We start from the raw sequence: 17,075 nt of genomic DNA, 5'->3' as shown, positions 1-17,075 counted from the left end.
ATAAATGTGGAAATAAATAAATGAAAAATAATCAAATCTATAGTTGGAAAATGATTGAATTTTTGTATATACAGTTACGCAATGTAACTATAATATGCAAGGTAGTCCAATCTTTATTGTTATCTATTACAACATTTGTACAATTTGCAGAGAAATAAATTTTCCTTTGATGTGGATAAAATCCATTACAATAATATATTAGGTTCGAAATCAATGCATGGAATGAGAAAATTAAATAAAAATCAAACTTACGCATCTATAACCAACTATTGTTCAATGCTAATTTCAGTCGCAATGGGATATGACTTATTACAAGAAACATTTTTTTGCAATGGCAGTGAATAACTTCTTATTGGTACCTAGTAGGCTGATATCCATACCTACATGTATACATGCGTAATGGCATCTATTACGAACATACAAAAATCCTAATTCACAGTAATTTTACATTTTGATATAGCTGCATAGTAAAGTATTAAAGAAATATTTATTCACCCCTCCCCCGCCCCCCCCAAACCTCAGATACATATTAGAAAAAGACTTAGATAGTCAAATTCTCTGGAACTCCATCAGAATTTGGTGTTCCAACATCAAATTGCATATGTGAACAGCTCGTACTCATTAAAATGTAATCACACAATCGTTCCAAAATTAATGCAGTCTATTAAACCTTCATGCTGTTGTGAATATCAATCACATGTTAGGTGTTGTATTATTGCGTACATTGGCCTGTATGAGTGATGTATGTGGTCGCAGCAATGGATCTGCATAACAGTCTCCACCTGACGTAGCTCGTCTATCCAAATTTAAAAGCTTGGTGTCCTGGCCAATTTGTCCACTTCTGAAACGTTCATTCAGAAGCTCATAGAATTACTCACTCATATTTGCAATTAGAGATAATTTCGAGTTCACAGGCAAACAGTTTGAGAAATAACTTGTTATCAACGTCTCAAGTTTTTTCTATACAATAAATTGATTCAGGAAATATCTGGTAATTTATATTTGATATCGGATATTTCACTCAGTCTAGATTATGTAAGACCTGAATGATGACGTTATGTCTTACAGCTACACTTACTGAATCAAACTGTGATTTTCAGAGGCATCATCCTTACTACCATTGAACAATATGGTGCCACAAGAAATGTGGCTATGCAGAACACCATTGTAGACTAACAAATCGTCCACTAATATCTGTAGATTAAAATTCTCTCGTTGCATTATAAATTTCGTGTTCAGATAATAAAAAAAACTTCATCTCTTAAACAAATACAATTGCTCAATTTACTCACAGCGAATTCTTTAACTCCGCGCTGTGGAGTCTTTTTATAGTTCCACATTTTAATAGCAGATACCATAACTGGAGAGTCAAAGATAATGTAAATTCTGTTGGTCTAAAACAAAATATTCACTGATCTAAAAATCTTACATTAAATACATCTTATATTGAAACCTGCAACTGCAAGAAGTAGACAACATTCTTTGAGGGGATAAAACACCACGTTGTGAGTTACCGTCTCAGCGAAAAGTAATAAAAAGTATTTACCTGATTTGGTAAAATCGGAGCCAGCCACATATGATGACCATCTGTGGTATCGTTTACACCATCTAATAATTTGTCAGGAGTCCGAACATCGTTGTCTACTCCCTCGATTATGTTCACACTTTCTGGGTAGGCCGTTATATCTGAAAAACAACCAACGTGAAGTAGCTACAGGCATATAAATTTCACAAGTTTAGAATAACTATTTGTTCAAATATAAGTTCGTATCTGTGTAAAACTCACTGTCTTTCGTTAATTTAATCATGTATCCACTGGAATCGTACATTTCGATACCGGTCAGGCCAACGTAATAAGAATCGCCCCAAGTTGAAAAGATGATCACCTGATATACGAATCCTTGCGGCATCATCGGAGCTTCGTAGTCGGCATTGTCACACATGTGATTCGCTGGTAGATTTTGATTGAAAATTATGAAATAAGGCCAATATTTTTTCAAATTATATAATTAAATTCTTACATATGAGAAACGAATCGTTCGACGTAATCCGATGTTTCGATGGTTCTGATATCGCGGATTGATTAGCGAAATTAATTTCTTGCAGAAAGTCGTAGTGACAACTACCCGGTGCTCTTCTTAACATAAAACCATCACGATCGTTACACACTGATTTCCCATCCAATTTAACGAGCATTTGCCTCACCTGAATATAAATAATTTACCATATGTTTTGCCGCGTTAAAATTTATGAATATCGTTCAATGTTTTATAACTTCATCTAAATTATTCAGATAACTTTGTACAGCCATAAAATGACGAAAATGTTATGAACCATGAGACTAGTTCCTTACGAAAACAGGACTTAAGCAACTGACCCCGCAATACGAAAGGTCCAAGGAGGCATTGTAGTTCCAAATTCTGATTCCAGTAAAAAATATCTCTGTTTGAAAAGTAATCGTTAATGTCGGGATATCGCCTTGTGAAAAATAAGTCGCCCACATGTGGCTAGGCTCTGTAGTCAAGTTATTTTCATCAATCAATCGATTGAGATGCGTGCTTCCATCGTTACAGGACACCGAGGCCTGTGTTAAAGAAATTGTGGTATCTTGGTCACCTATCAACTCTATTCCAGTCAGCCCTGTGAATCGCAGAAGAATGAATTACCAGAAGTGAAAAATTGCGCATAAAATGAGAAAACAAATTATAGGATCAAACTAGAGCTTACCGATGAGACTGGGATGTCCCCAATTAGAAAGAAGAACTAGTTCAACCTCTTTGCAAATGTACGAAAAAATATTACTGCTGTACTTAGACGAGTTTGATTGATTAGAGCTGGCACAGGTCAGCGGACGTCCTTCCTGTTCATTATGCGATAAATTCTTTACGTTTATGCAAAAAATAATGTAGCGAGGGTTAATTAAATTTGCCTACTAACGCCTGTATCAGTTGTTATTGGTCGATCCGTTTCCTTTGTCGGTGATTCTATTTCACCTGTACCGAAAGAATACATCGCATCGTGTTTCGATATCAGCTCCAAAATGTTTCCATCCGTAGTGAAGAGGATCGTCTAAAATTGAACGACGATCGTGAATATCAACGAGTACTGATATTGACAATGTTGGAAAGATTTACACAACAATACACGAATACTTACATCCCCAAACGAATTAATGTTGCCAAACACACCTCCGGATGCCCTGGCAATTTCTCCGTCAAATATAACGACGTCGTCAAGTGTAATTTTAACATCTCTAACTCCTCTGTAAGAATGAATTCTGGATTTGTTGTAGTTCTGGGAAGAAAATAAGTTAGCGCAGTGACAACATCGTCTCATTTTCAGCTCAATCGATATGAGATGAAAAATACAATGAAAAGCAATCGTAACATTACATTAAAATCTTACCCAAATTCTGAACATTGCAACATTGACTGCCGTCTCAAACGTCATGTGAATGTAATGATGGCTTCCGCTTGTATACGGAGCGAGCCACAAGTTGTAGTCGTCTGTAGTTTGATTTATTCCGTTAATTAAATTGGCGACAACACGTGGATCGTTGTTGTACTCTGGTAAGATGTTTATATCCGAAGGGTCAGCCCATATCTGGAAACGTAAAGAGATCATCTACATTTCTTGGTACAAAACAGAAATAAAATAGCGACCTCATTTTGAGTAGGCGTCTTATTTTCAATCCACTAAGTCGACAAGTCTTTGTTGTAAGGGTGATTTTGGACGCGGATATACTGAAAGTTTCACCTTGCTTATGGATACGGGTTCACCTATATCAGAAAATATCTCAATTCCGTTGAGCCCTACGTAGTGTTTGTCACCCCATGTTGTTAAAATATCTATGACAAGCGTTGTTCCATGCGGTAGTTCAGGTATTATGAAATCGTGAGCAATAGACTTTTCTGAAACCAGATAACGACGTGCCGTAGCTATTACACAACTGTTCAAGCATCATTTTGCCTACCAAAATAGAGCCAATATTTTCTCTCTCGTGTATAAGGCAAGTCAAAGCTTAAATCAAGATGTTTGCGGATTTGTATGGCAGCGTTATATTTAATACACGAAATATCGTTCTGCTTCTTGGTGAAAATATTTCTCTGAAAACCATCGATGTTCTATTACCTTGTGAAATTTCTCAAGTGTAAAAATGTCAGAGAAGAATTTTCACTAGGATAGATTAAGAACTGAACAGCATAATCGTAATCGGTAGCTCAATCAAAATGCAACACGAATTGTTTTGACGGTAAATTTATTGTACATCATGCTTGAAACAGTCTGATACGACGCATCGGACAATTTTTTACAACGAGCATTACCTACCTTTTGGTGGATTTCGCTCATAGTGATACAAGGGTCGCCTACAATTGGACAAGAGTGAGTTTGGACTACTTTCTGCTTGATTTAAATCAGTTTGCACACTTTTTTTAACAACCTCGGTGAGAGCTGGTTTTCTAGAAGCTTGTAGATTCAATTTTGCAACTTTATCTGTTATTGGTAATTTACTGTCATTTATCTGCTGTGAAATAGACGCAGGTGCAGAAACTGTAGTTTCAGTTCTTAATTTATTTCCGCTTATATTTTTTTCATCGCCCCGAACAGGGTCTCCAATTTCGACTCGAATATCTCCTCTTGACGCAACTCCAGCTAAATAATCTTGCTTCCTTCTCACTACTCCTGTGCAAATTAAAACATCGTCATAAAAATAAACTGTTCTCATCCCATCAATACGATTCTCACATATTAATGCAATAATGATTTTGAGGAAGGCAGGGACTTGGTGAGAAAAAATTTTAAAAAACAAACTTCAACTGTAATAACTAACGAATACTCACCGATAGGTAAATTCAAACCAGTTTCCTCTTCTAATAAATTAGTACTCGTGCGTCTGTAGGGTGGTATGTGAATTTTCGAAGATTTTCCAGTGACTTGCTGCTGCTGTCGAGTCGTTCTTTTAGTTTTCTTTATCTGAACGTCAATGGTCGAATGATTAGCAGCGAGTCTCTCGATTGGTTTTCTGTCTAGAACGGTACGATCTAACAGCTGTTCAGTTTCGGCAGATGGTTTCGACTCTGAAGAGGAGCGTAAACATTCCAAACTTGTTACCCCACTCTTAGAATCTACAGCTTCCTGGACATCTTTTTTTTCCAGGTACGTATCCAACATTGCGAACTTGTTTTCATTCGATTCGGGTAAACTGAAGGCTGAGAGTGCCGAGTAGGTTCGTGAAAATTCATGTTCGTCGTTCGGTGTATTTGGAAGTGAAGTGGTTGTCGATGACTGTAAAATAATACAGCCGCCAACTCCGTCGGGAGTTTCAACTGCAAATGACAGTCGACGTGGCTCTTCGTATGATCTAAGTAACAGTGTGGAAATACATTTTAAATTCAAATATGAAAATATATGAAAAAAAACATCCATTGTTTAATTGCAGTATTTTTCAACGCGGCAATTTGTTTCAAATTCATCTGCCGATATAGAAATAATCATAAATACCTGTTTCTTTTTTCTGTAACACCGGTAATCATCGAACAAATAGCTGGGCTGATCGATAGTTCGTCGGATGCAAATGGCTTGCACGATAGAAGGTTCAGTCTTTCTTCTGGCGTTTTTAGTTTCTTCACACTCCTAAAAGTGGAACAAATTCTTTGTAATTTACGTTGGTAAAAAATTTACACAAATTAGGCGATGATTATATATAGAAGGTAATCACGTCGATGGAAACTGTGAGATCGCTAGAGGTGTGAGAAATAATTGATGAAAATTATTATCATAAGTGAACATACTCAGTCATTTCTACAAGCCATGGTGGTAACTTGTTGAAAATTCCATTTGATTCGGAAATCGAGGTATCGTCACTGGTTACTTTCTCCATTGTTTATTGTAATCGAAGTTCAATTTATTTACTAATTCAGGCGCGTCGAGGTAATTTTGACATCAGATTTTTGAAGCATTATTTACCCTTTTTTTTTTTTAATTACATAACTATTATTAAAAGAAAATTTTAAGAAGGAATCAAAATATATAAATAAACGTTATGGCGGATTTCTTTGAATATAAAATCTAATTGATTTACGAAAATAGTGAGAAAAAAATGGCACATTTTTTTCATTTCTTTAAACGTATATCCAGCTTTAGACTAACATGGCCATGCTTGTGAGATACGTGCATTACTTGGCCTTCAGAAATGTAACAGTGACAGGTGTGTTTACATTGAGAAGCAAACCCGTTGCCAGGTTACCGTGCGGTCATAAATGAAGAATTTGAAATGGAGAAGTGTTAAGTCATACATCACTATTCCACATCTAAGCACACTAGGGTGTTCCTGAATTTTTATGCTCCTAGGGGCTTAAACGCTTTCAAATTAATAAAAAAATTCCCTGAAAATCAAGATCATCATCATCAACGTTCAAAGTTTAATAAAATTCGTTAATTAACTTATGAACGCTTTCATTCACGAATTTTATGCATCAGAACTTTTTTGTAGAACGTTCAGTTTTCTACAAAAATGTGTATTTTCTATTATTTTCGGTATATTAGTCAACGACTTATAAAATTTGAAAGAGCAAAAAAAGTTTTTCCCATGTTAGTTTCATGAGATACTTCGATCACAAAGAGACTATCTAAAAGAGATTGAATAAGGGAATTTTTGTCTCATCAATTTGAAAACGTCTAAGCTCCTGGAAGTATAAAAATTAAAAAACAACTACATCAAGGGCCTGCACCCTAATGCACACATACATACACCGAGATTTGCGACAATAATGAAGACGAATAACTAATTATATTATCATTTATTTACTTTCCCTGTAACTTGCACAAATTTGTCAATTTTTTTCCATTTTTGGTACAAATCATAACATATTTGTGTACCTGCATGAATACATTCGTGTGGATCGTTACGTGAGTCGAAAAAACGTCCGAATATGAAATTCGGAAAGTATTGGACGTACTTTGCCAATTGCAATATTAATATTGATTGAAATTTCAACATCGATTGGATCATTTTGAATTATATTCGTTAGCACTGACGATTCAAAATCATACTACTATATTTATTATGTTTCTGTGGAATGACACGTCGACTAGATCGAAGAAATTTACACACAATTGAAATGTTAAATGATTCTCATATGATCGGTGTACTATGTAATTCGAGCCAAGATTTGTTCATTAGAATTGAATGAACTGGCTCATAAGCGCATGGGTCAATGCAGTATACATATAGGATAAGGAAATCAATACGATACAGTACGCATGACTCCATTATAATTCATAATCCTTCTCTACCTACGAAGAGTATCCGGTTACATATGCATATTCATTGTGAAAAAAATTGGTACTAACATAGAATTGATCACATATATTACGCATCATTTACCATATGCTCATATTTTAAGCTCACACCGTTCTTCGCAATCTTGAAGTTTTGCTAGTTATTTTATTTTCAATATGAGCATAATTTTATCAGTTACCAATTACTTAATCAATATGTTCCCCAATTTTTTATTTATATTTAAGAATTACATTCAGACTTGTGTATATATACACATATAAATATATGCATAGCAAGGATGTGACGTAGAATAAACGAATTTCCTGTCTCACATGCGATTGAAAATTAAAAATTATTTGAGATTCGCTTTACTGAATTATGACAATATAGCAGCTTACATTTACAAAGTCATTTCGTATTTTTTGGTATTCTTCTACTCGTGACCATTTTGGTACAATACAATCCATGATGCTACCATAGCGAAAATTTTTCCATGCAATGACCATGATAATACGTATCGTTTATTATCGTGAATCATCTTTTTTCGAGATAATTAAACAGAAAATAAATTATGTGAATGAATGCTTGTGTTTTTTTTTCTTCTTCTTCTTTGTTGTTCAATTTTCCAATTAAAAATTAACGATTCTATAAGGGAATGAATGTGTGATTAATTTTTAATTGAATATAATATTAACTTAACAAATAATTTATAGAATCACATGTAAATAAGAAAATAAAATTCTTTACAACGTATAGCGAATGAACACAATATGAAAATAATAAGATACTTGATTTTAGTTTCCAGGAAATTTTTCTTTTTTTTTAACTAAGGTGGGAAAATTTTACAATAGACAAGATCGTAGCTTTTGTCTAGTCTTTGGAAATTTTGAATTACATACTAGCCTGGCCAAACCAATGTAATTCACGCTTCCCATTCTGAATTTGTCTGTCGAAATTGCAATAATAATGACATGGCTTGCAATACTAAAGAAGAATACATTAGTATTGAAAAATGTCCTCATGACACAGAGCCTGGTTTTCGGCGCCATTTTATCACCATATAACCTAAGTTCTTAATTTTAATCGAGGCAAATCGTAATTATTGGGGTTTCAAATTACTCATGTCACATAAATTAATCAAACATAATCAATAATATACCTGTTCTACCATCCACACGCGGAAAAAATACGGTCAACGCTCAGATGTTAGCCTGATTGTATTAGTTACATTTTTTCCCGCTAGATGACGCATTGCAAAGCGACAATTCCAATAAGAATCTTGAATATGCCTTACAGGCTAAATATTGCACTAAAAAGTGGGTAATGATTATAAATATATAATAATTAATTTACAAATGTCAAATACATCCATCAAATGGATTCATTGGAGAATTCACCAGTTATTATATTCTAGAATATCATGCTCTTCAAACTATTACGTATCGTTACCTTATGTACTTGCTTGTAATTTTTTGGAATTCATAACATTACTACAAGTATTTATATTCGGATGGAAGAATCAAAAAATCTATGATACCACCAGATCATTCTATAAAGGACATCTTATTACACGGGGAGTGTATGTTATTACAATTTGACCTATTCGACTCTTCATGGACTATTAAATGTAGATATTTGCTTATTTGGCGCAATCAAACTTCATAAGCTACGATAAACATTAAAGTAAACAACAATAATATCTATTCTTCTAAACTATATTTTAGCTGGATTTTGAACAAATACTTTTGGCAAACAGAAGAAACAACCTTTGCAACCGCGGAGTTCGAATAATTTTTACCGGAGAATAATTGGTTCAAATATTTATACCTAACAAGTTAGTAATATGAGTAATATAATAAAGTCAAGATTACTATCATTTATACGATTAAATCATTAATAAATGTTTCTGCCTAATCATGTATATTATTACGGAGGACAAATGTCTACTGCTAGATTGACGAGAGTAAATATGTTTCGTATTATTGAGCAAAAGAAATAAAAAATCATATGGAAGAAATTTGCGTGTCAACTAAACGAGCCAATGTTTATAAGTGATGTAGATTCAGTATCGTGTGAGCTTGAGGCTTTCGGTACGATACTACATAAATTTGAATTCAGCTACGTATATATATATTTCTTTTTACCTAATGAGTAATGATTTCATACATCACTTTAGTATTTTTTTTTTTAGAGAATATAGAACAATTGTAATTATGCGTATTTTACCGCAAAGAATCACGTTTTCATTTACACTAGTTTCACTAGAATAACAAATTATTAGAGCTACTATTCTTTAAGAAATTAGCAATGAGATTCTGAAATATCCTAAAAATTTGGCAATTTATTATCAATCTATATGGATATCATACTTCGATATCTAATTGAGAATTCTTTATCAACATTTGTTGATTCAAGAAGGTATATACCCTGTGAGAGTTGACGAAAACAATTTTACAATTATATAAAACATGTTTATATATTTACAGTGTAAAATTTCACCTGTAATTTATGATATTTAGGATCGAGAAATTTGTTTAAAGGAATTGGTCAACAGTCGGTTAGTTTTCGAATAAATTTTGTGGACGATTTGAAAAAATGTGAACAAAAACATTGAGAACGCACAGTTCTCGGAATCTCGAAGCATCATTTTTCACGTTTCAAGTGATACAAGCTTCTTTTAAATCAAAGCCGTGAGCATTATACTACTGGATATCATCAAGGTTTGTATCCTCGAATATTAGAGAGCTATGTGGCAAGAAGATCAGACTGTGCATTGGTAATTCAACTATTGCGTCTTTGCTGACTAACAGATCTGGCTTTACCATATCCTGCAAAGTTGATTTCTATCTATTATTTACAATTTACGTTCAAACTTAAAGCTCCAAGTGAGATTCCAAAACACCAGAATGAAGTGATCCCGCTGATACATTCAGATCCAAGTTCTCTGAACTGGGATAAAGGTAATTCAATATTGCGTAGTAGTGGAACGCTGCTGCCGCAGCCACGAATAGATGCCATATTGCATGCGCACATGGTATACGTCCATCCGATTTGAAGAATACAACGCCTGCTACGTATATCAGACCGCCAACTTTTAGCTCTTTTATACCGCTGATTTCTGTCTGTAATAAAAACATTGGATTGTAATATAATTGTTTGACTTAAAAAATTATAGTCCGAATTTGATATTCAAAAAGAGGGACAAATTAATGTTTAATTTTGTTCACCAGAGAAGTCAAACACTTACAATATTGATGATCGCAATGCTGGGTCCGATTCCCATGACTAGATAAAAGATGGTCTCGAGCATTTTGAAACGCTCATGAAAGATTTGTTGGTATAGAATACCAAGCATCGCCATAATCCAAACAAGATAACGCATTGCTATCAATAATCCGTCGTCCGAAAAATCTTTAACCGTTAACCACGGGAAGTATGTTGCTGCTATGAAGACGTATATCATTGCACGATCGCATCGATGTAGCGCATCCTTAAGCTGCCTAGAAATAATGGTGAAAATAGTGGAATAAGTAAGGAACAGCGAGATGCTCGGTACAACGTGCGTTACACAAGTAACGAACATCGGCGTTACCTGTTATGATTGCAGTAATGTACGCTATGGAAAAACGTGGAGATTGTGAAGACGAGAAGAAGCGCAGTTCCGTATACCAGAGCAGAGATGAGTTGCATTTGCGTCGAGGAGCGTTGGACAAGCGTTATACCAGCCAGAAGCGAAGGCATCACCCACATCCCATGAGTAACGACATTCGCTATGTGTTCTACTGAGGTTGGCTGATAAGCCTCGTTGGTCGACGCTCTTGGATTCATCCATTTGACTCTGCAGCAAATTGTACAAATATAAATTCTGTTAATCACATGCGTAACGTCAGTAATTTCTCTAAAAATTATTTACATTCCTTCCAAATATTATTCCCAAGAAGGTCAACAAATTTTCTGTTTCAAGTAAAAGTGATGACTATTAAGCTAAAGATAATCGAGTCATGAAAAAAAAATCGATCGAATTGTTAAAAATTCATCGATTATTTCATATTTTTATGAAACGGTGCGTTTGAAAGAAAAATTTCGTTTTCAGTATGTAGTCCTAATGGCGGCAAATATTTTTTTATAATTTATAGTTTCATTCAAAGTATTCTTCAATTTCAGATAAAAATATTCATTTATCTTTCAATTAATATATCAAATAGCTACTTAGAAAGTAAGACTATGGAAGTCACATAAATTGATAATGTATTGCATCGTTCATGGGAGTAAAAAACAAAAACCGATTGTGAAGAAAAATAATCGATTCGGTCGATTAATCTAGTTTGAAAATAATCGATTCAATTTAAAATCGATTATTTTTAGTCATTCTTGCTCGTTACGTGCAATATGCAAGCACGCTGTTAATCTAACATATATATTGTGCATATGAACGGACAGATCATTTGTTTACCCCTGTTTTTCTGCAGTCTCGCAGAATTTATGTTGAGCACATCGCACGTGTTACAATATCAAACATGCGTCAAGCTTGAAAAAGAAAAACCTTCCGATTTGCTAATAGTTCAAAGAGGCATCGTCGATTCATTAGAAATGGTTCACACTGAACTATGAATGACCTACCAATTTATTTATCTACTTTTCAACTTTTTTCTTCTTCTCATACAATCAATAAATACAATTATACTTACTTTCTAATATATTTACGTTCCGCAATCCTTAGTCGATGAATTTGCGCCTATAATTACTTGTCAATGTTTGCAATCTAATCCTTTTTTTTTCCTGAAACTTGTTGACGAAAAACTATTCGACTTTCTATTCGTTTATTCATCTGAAATTTTTTCCATAATCGTAGCGCAAAGTTATACGTATATGTATATGAAATTGATTACTTTGACTACATCATTAATCTCTGTTAATGACTTACTTATGATTTGGAAGATTATTTTTTGATTTACTCATCACTTTATTGGTTTCACAATTTTTTTTTTCTCACATTTGTACTGCGATGTACGTATGTTTACACTAAATTTGCAACAATTGTTGCATAATTACTTGTGAAATTAGTTCTGATTTGCCCTGAGATATTACCCATCGTAACATGATAAGTATTGAAATCATCCGATCAGGCAGTAGTATTGTGACTTTCTAATGCAGAACTTTATCCCTTACTATAGTTTACAATAAAACGGGGCTCACATTACGTGTAATTGGAGCAAATTTACTGCCTCGAAGAGAAAACATGCTAATCGTGTGGTCAACAGCTGCCATAATGTGACCAAAGTCGTGTCAATTGACTTCTAATATTCCCTTTCAGTGTATATATTTCATCTCGATTTAAATAAAAAAAAATAGTAACACAAACAATGATGATAATAATAATCGAAATAATCATAGCGATAAAGATAATAATTGTAATAATGATAATAACAGTAGAAACGGAAAATCATAAATAAAGGTCAAAGGACCAGATTAATTTTGTGATAAGCATATAATCAGAAGAAAAATTTCAAGAATTGGTTTTACAACATAACTTCAATTATATGGAAATCAATCACTACAGGGTTAAATAGCGGAAGTTTCTGTCGACTTGGAAACCTTCAAGAGTGTGTGCGACACCGTCTAAATCTATACAGAAGACTGCGGCTCCTGGATTATAAAAAATTTCAATCATCATGCATTTTCTCTTACATCTTGTGCACTATGACGCACGTATCGGCTTACCGATGTTAAAATCAAGAAATATCGCACATTCGCAAGCGCATGCATTAATATACACATACACCTATGTTTCAGAATTATTATACGTTCGTTAATAATTTTTAGGAAAATTTGCATACGTTTGTAAAATCAATCATTCAATAAATCAAACAAAACTTGTGTATTTCCATGATCCCGCTGATCATGCGTTTATTTACTTAATTAAATTTAATACGTATATATTTATCAATGTATAAAAGCGAGGGGAATTGTATACACATGAAGTTAGCTACAACACAGAATCTCTCTCTACTCACTAAAATCATACACAAATTGGAATTATTATACATATGAAAGCTTCTGTTGAGTGAGATAAAACTTTCTGATCGAGGGCTCTTTGATAATATAATTATTTAGAGGTTCACAGGCTCGAGAAACACGCGTGTAGCTAAATACCGAACGCATTTAAAAGCTGTAAAGCTGCAAATTTTTACCAAGAATAACTGAAACTTCCACGCATAATGTCCTGTTGCTAAATTAATTTACATGAATTGCATAACAATAATGGTAATAAAATCATGCGCCAAAGAAACCTATTTCATGCACTATCCCCCTAATTAGATTGACTGTGCAGGATATTACGTTACATAAATATTCCCAAGTTACATAAATCTTACATAAACTACAAAGAGGACATTAAATCTGATGAGTTTATTACATAAGCAAAGTCTTTGATCACAACTACCTGTATATCATACACCAAATCTAATGCCAAACTAAAGTACAATAAAGACTGAAATTTGTCTTCACCACAAATTTCAAAGGCCAGTAATTATCAGCAAACTTATACAGCCACTATTAGAAAATAGTTTAACTATGCCAAGTATAAATTTGAATACGCAATTTGCTAGAACGAATAACTAGACGTATTTCAGTTCGAAATGGAAATAAACGTGCGATTGAAGTGAGTAACGTTAAGGTAACGAAATATCAGAGAAAAGTTGATTATTGTGTAATTTTAAAATGATTATCAAAAAGTTGGTATTTCAAGTTATAAGTATGTTTGTTTAGTATGATTTACTAACTCTCAGATAATCCTGAAGGTGCGATGTAAAGATGTTTCCTAAGCATGCGTTGTTACAGTAATGTACGTTACTAACTTCGTCCTCATAAATAAATGGAAGCATAGCAAGTAGAAAATCTACTTAAAATACTCTATTATTATTATCATCCTCTATACACATTCAGCAGGCAAGAAATGAACTTCAGTGATTTCAGTGGAAGGCCTAAATCGTTGGAGAGATTTCATGACATATTTGGGTAAAATCTGATCTTTGAATGTTATAACATTAAAAAATAAAGTCGAGAATTGCTGTCCAAATACCAGGTGAAATATTCTAGAATTCTAACATGCGTAGTTAAAATTACAAAACTGGTTAGTAATACTTCACTGTTAGCAAAGAAGGATGAAAACCTACAGGACACTTATTTTAATTCGTATGACATAGCGTATATAATTTACTTGTCATTCTACCATTCAAAGTTTACTATCCCCAATGTAAATTCGTGACGTAACGTCTTACTCTTTAATCCATTTTGACTGCAATAGATTGGCTATAGGGCCAGAGATCAGATGGTGAAGACGAAATCCATCCATGTTGAGATTCATTATAATTCAAACGGACACCAATGTTAAAGATGAAGCGATCCAAATCTCCTTGTTATGCCATATTTAACGCTTCCTCTCTCCACCTCTTTCCTTCCGACATTTTTACTCTCTGCTCTATTACAATACCGTCACTGCAGAAAAGGATTACAGATAGTCAATATTATTAACACGTATGCGTGCTCATATAATGAAAGAATTAAGTAAATAATAAATGTAACGATAAATCCTTATAATAATATAAATATCGAGCTTTTTATTTTTCCTTTATCCAGCAAAAAAAAAAGTGAAATTATCAATTTTGTATGTTAGAAAAAAGATTCTCGATATATTCTGCACACATTACGTGCATACGTGTAACATATATGTATACATATTAGTATGAAAAATCGTTATCGCGTTGTTGCCAAGATCAATGCGTGAAAATACACGAGATTGAAGTTAGTAACTTTATCATAAGGAAACATTGGGAGGGAAATAGCTACTTTCTTAATTTAACAATGATTTTCAAGGTATTAAGATTTCAGAATACGAGTGTGTTTTGTTTTGTTACGGTTTAAAGCATTGCAAACAATTTAAAAATCGTGAAATAACGGTCTTTCCTCAGCATTAATGGTTATACGATAACGTCGCTAACTTCAATATGGTGTGAAAAAAAAAAAATCCGTTCGGCTTTTCATTGTTGAATAATAGAAATAGATTCAGTGCAAACTGTGCAAGACGACCGTTTTAATGTTGAAAGTAGATGTGACCCGCTGTTGGCACAGCTGCACGTCTCCCGTTTGCTAAGAGAGTGAATAGCCAACGCGATTCAATTTTTTTTTCAATAATTTTCTTTTCACTCTTTTAAAAGCAGGAAAAATCGTGTGTTCATTTAGAATTTAATCCGTCATCGTATGTATGTTCATACAGATCCAGCCGCGTAGATCGCTGCAGTGGATTGAGATAAGCGTGATAATTATGTATTGCATATCGATCTCATTCCATGATCAAATTATGTATGTACAAAATGAATGCGTGAATAAATCACATTTCACGCATACGTACGTTGTACATACATACATGCATGTACGATAGATAAGGAGGAAATAACGTGGCCAGTTAAGATATCCACAGTGTGCGGGCTTCATTTTTACCATTAAATCTAGTGACGGATGCCACACGATCAACCCCTTCCTCCCAGGACACTTTCTGCGGGGCTTTTGATACCCGCCACACGCACTCCACACCGCACGAATACGCGAGCACCTCTGGCTTGCTCCGAGCCTCGGAACCTCTGCTTTTGTCTCGAAGCCTCAACTCGCCGTTTATACTTACAGGCTCTAACAGGCTCTACAGTATGTCGCGCTCCCCCTCATTGCACCCTTCGCTTCGTTGACGGTCATGCTGATACGGGACCGATAAATTAGCGAACAATAACGTAATTGTATCGCCTAATGTTGGGAGCGAAACTGGGAGAAAATATCGAGGGGTGGAAAAAGGGAGAAACAAAATGAGTAAACCGTCATCACCGATCTGATAATCCGCAGCTTATCCTTGGTCTATCCTTTGCCAGCTGACATTGTTTAGTAGGTACAAGCGTGGCGAAGATTTGGTGTTATGCTAATATGGGATAAGAAACCTAACAATAAACTGGAACGCTTTAATTTGTACGAAAACAATTAATGTCTTATTTATACATTGATTCGATAGAAAGATTGCCCTGATCTGCTTCCTCATATTGTGTACATACATGCGTGCACACGTGTTAATAATAACAATCATATGCACGAATGTCAATGATTCGATATCGTACGAATATCATTTGTGACACACGTAGCGTACGCCAACATACATATGTATAGATATATGCACATATGTGTATTCGTGCGAATACATAATGTCCGCTGCATGGAGTGGCAGTGTGGTGGCCAATAGACGACATCGTTATATCTTATTTTGCAGAATTTACTGCGGCGGGAAGGTTTGAATTTTCAGTACCAGCACAACGGTGTGTGGAAACCGTGGATGATCCTAGAAATAGTCGAAAAATTCTGAGAGTCTCGTTTGAATCGAAGAGAATCGATTTATGCATAGTTTTCTATGAAGTAAGACAACAATCAGGCAGTTTTATTTACATCTATAATAAATGTGTGTGATCCAATTTTCAATAAGCTATATTTCAGAAAGAAACCTATATTGGAATTTTTAATTTATAGAAATATAATTTCAACATCATTTACTGCTCTAAAAAAATAATCATTATGTAAATAATTGGGAGACACGGTCAGCATCGGGGCCAGGGTGCGTCACTGACAATGAAATATAACAATACTCGGACAATCGCTACATGGCTAGGTCGTTCTAGGTATACGGCTGCCGTTCCAGAGAGAGCGATGGTTCGAAAGTGAAGCGCTGTCTTTATTGCACCGGTACAGTCTTTCAAAAAGC

General features: G+C 34.3%; 2 protein-coding genes across 3 annotated transcripts; both read right to left on the bottom strand.

Annotated features, from left to right (window-relative positions):
- Positions 1 to 594: 594 nt before the first annotated feature.
- On the bottom strand, positions 595 to 6,010 carry LOC124411636 (katanin-interacting protein-like). Of its 2 annotated transcripts, XM_046890877.1 has the most exons (16): positions 5,793 to 6,006; positions 5,503 to 5,634; positions 4,842 to 5,362; positions 4,330 to 4,683; positions 3,757 to 3,911; positions 3,406 to 3,603; positions 3,157 to 3,294; positions 2,938 to 3,069; positions 2,728 to 2,860; positions 2,378 to 2,640; positions 2,022 to 2,205; positions 1,787 to 1,951; positions 1,547 to 1,686; positions 1,293 to 1,394; positions 1,079 to 1,194; positions 595 to 841 (listed from the first exon to the last, which is right to left on the bottom strand). In XM_046890877.1, exons 1-16 carry the CDS (start codon positions 5,879 to 5,881, stop codon positions 694 to 696), a joined length of 2,970 nt encoding a protein of 989 aa, XP_046746833.1. In that variant the 5' UTR covers positions 5,882 to 6,006; the 3' UTR covers positions 595 to 693. The 2 variants fall into 2 exon arrangements, 1 of the variants encoding a protein (XP_046746833.1); XR_006929695.1 differs by lacking the exons at positions 595 to 841; positions 1,079 to 1,194 and having other exon boundaries at positions 1,828 to 1,951; positions 5,793 to 6,010.
- A 3,924-nt stretch (positions 6,011 to 9,934) lies between these two features.
- Positions 9,935 to 15,926, bottom strand: LOC124411650 (monocyte to macrophage differentiation factor 2). Its single transcript, XM_046890898.1, has 5 exons — positions 15,782 to 15,926; positions 14,563 to 14,779; positions 10,875 to 11,120; positions 10,530 to 10,782; positions 9,935 to 10,404 (listed from the first exon to the last, which is right to left on the bottom strand). The coding sequence occupies exons 2-5, from the start codon at positions 14,646 to 14,648 to the stop codon at positions 10,156 to 10,158; spliced, it is 834 nt and encodes a 277-aa protein (XP_046746854.1). The 5' UTR covers positions 14,649 to 14,779; positions 15,782 to 15,926; the 3' UTR covers positions 9,935 to 10,155.
- Between the last annotated feature and the right edge of the window lie 1,149 nt (positions 15,927 to 17,075).

This window comes from Diprion similis, chromosome 10 (genome assembly GCF_021155765.1).
Source record: "Diprion similis isolate iyDipSimi1 chromosome 10, iyDipSimi1.1, whole genome shotgun sequence".
Lineage (NCBI taxonomy): Eukaryota > Metazoa > Arthropoda > Insecta > Hymenoptera > Diprionidae > Diprion > Diprion similis.
The sequence above is the reverse complement of the archived record's forward strand: the minus strand, read 5'-3'. Positions and strand labels throughout refer to the sequence as shown.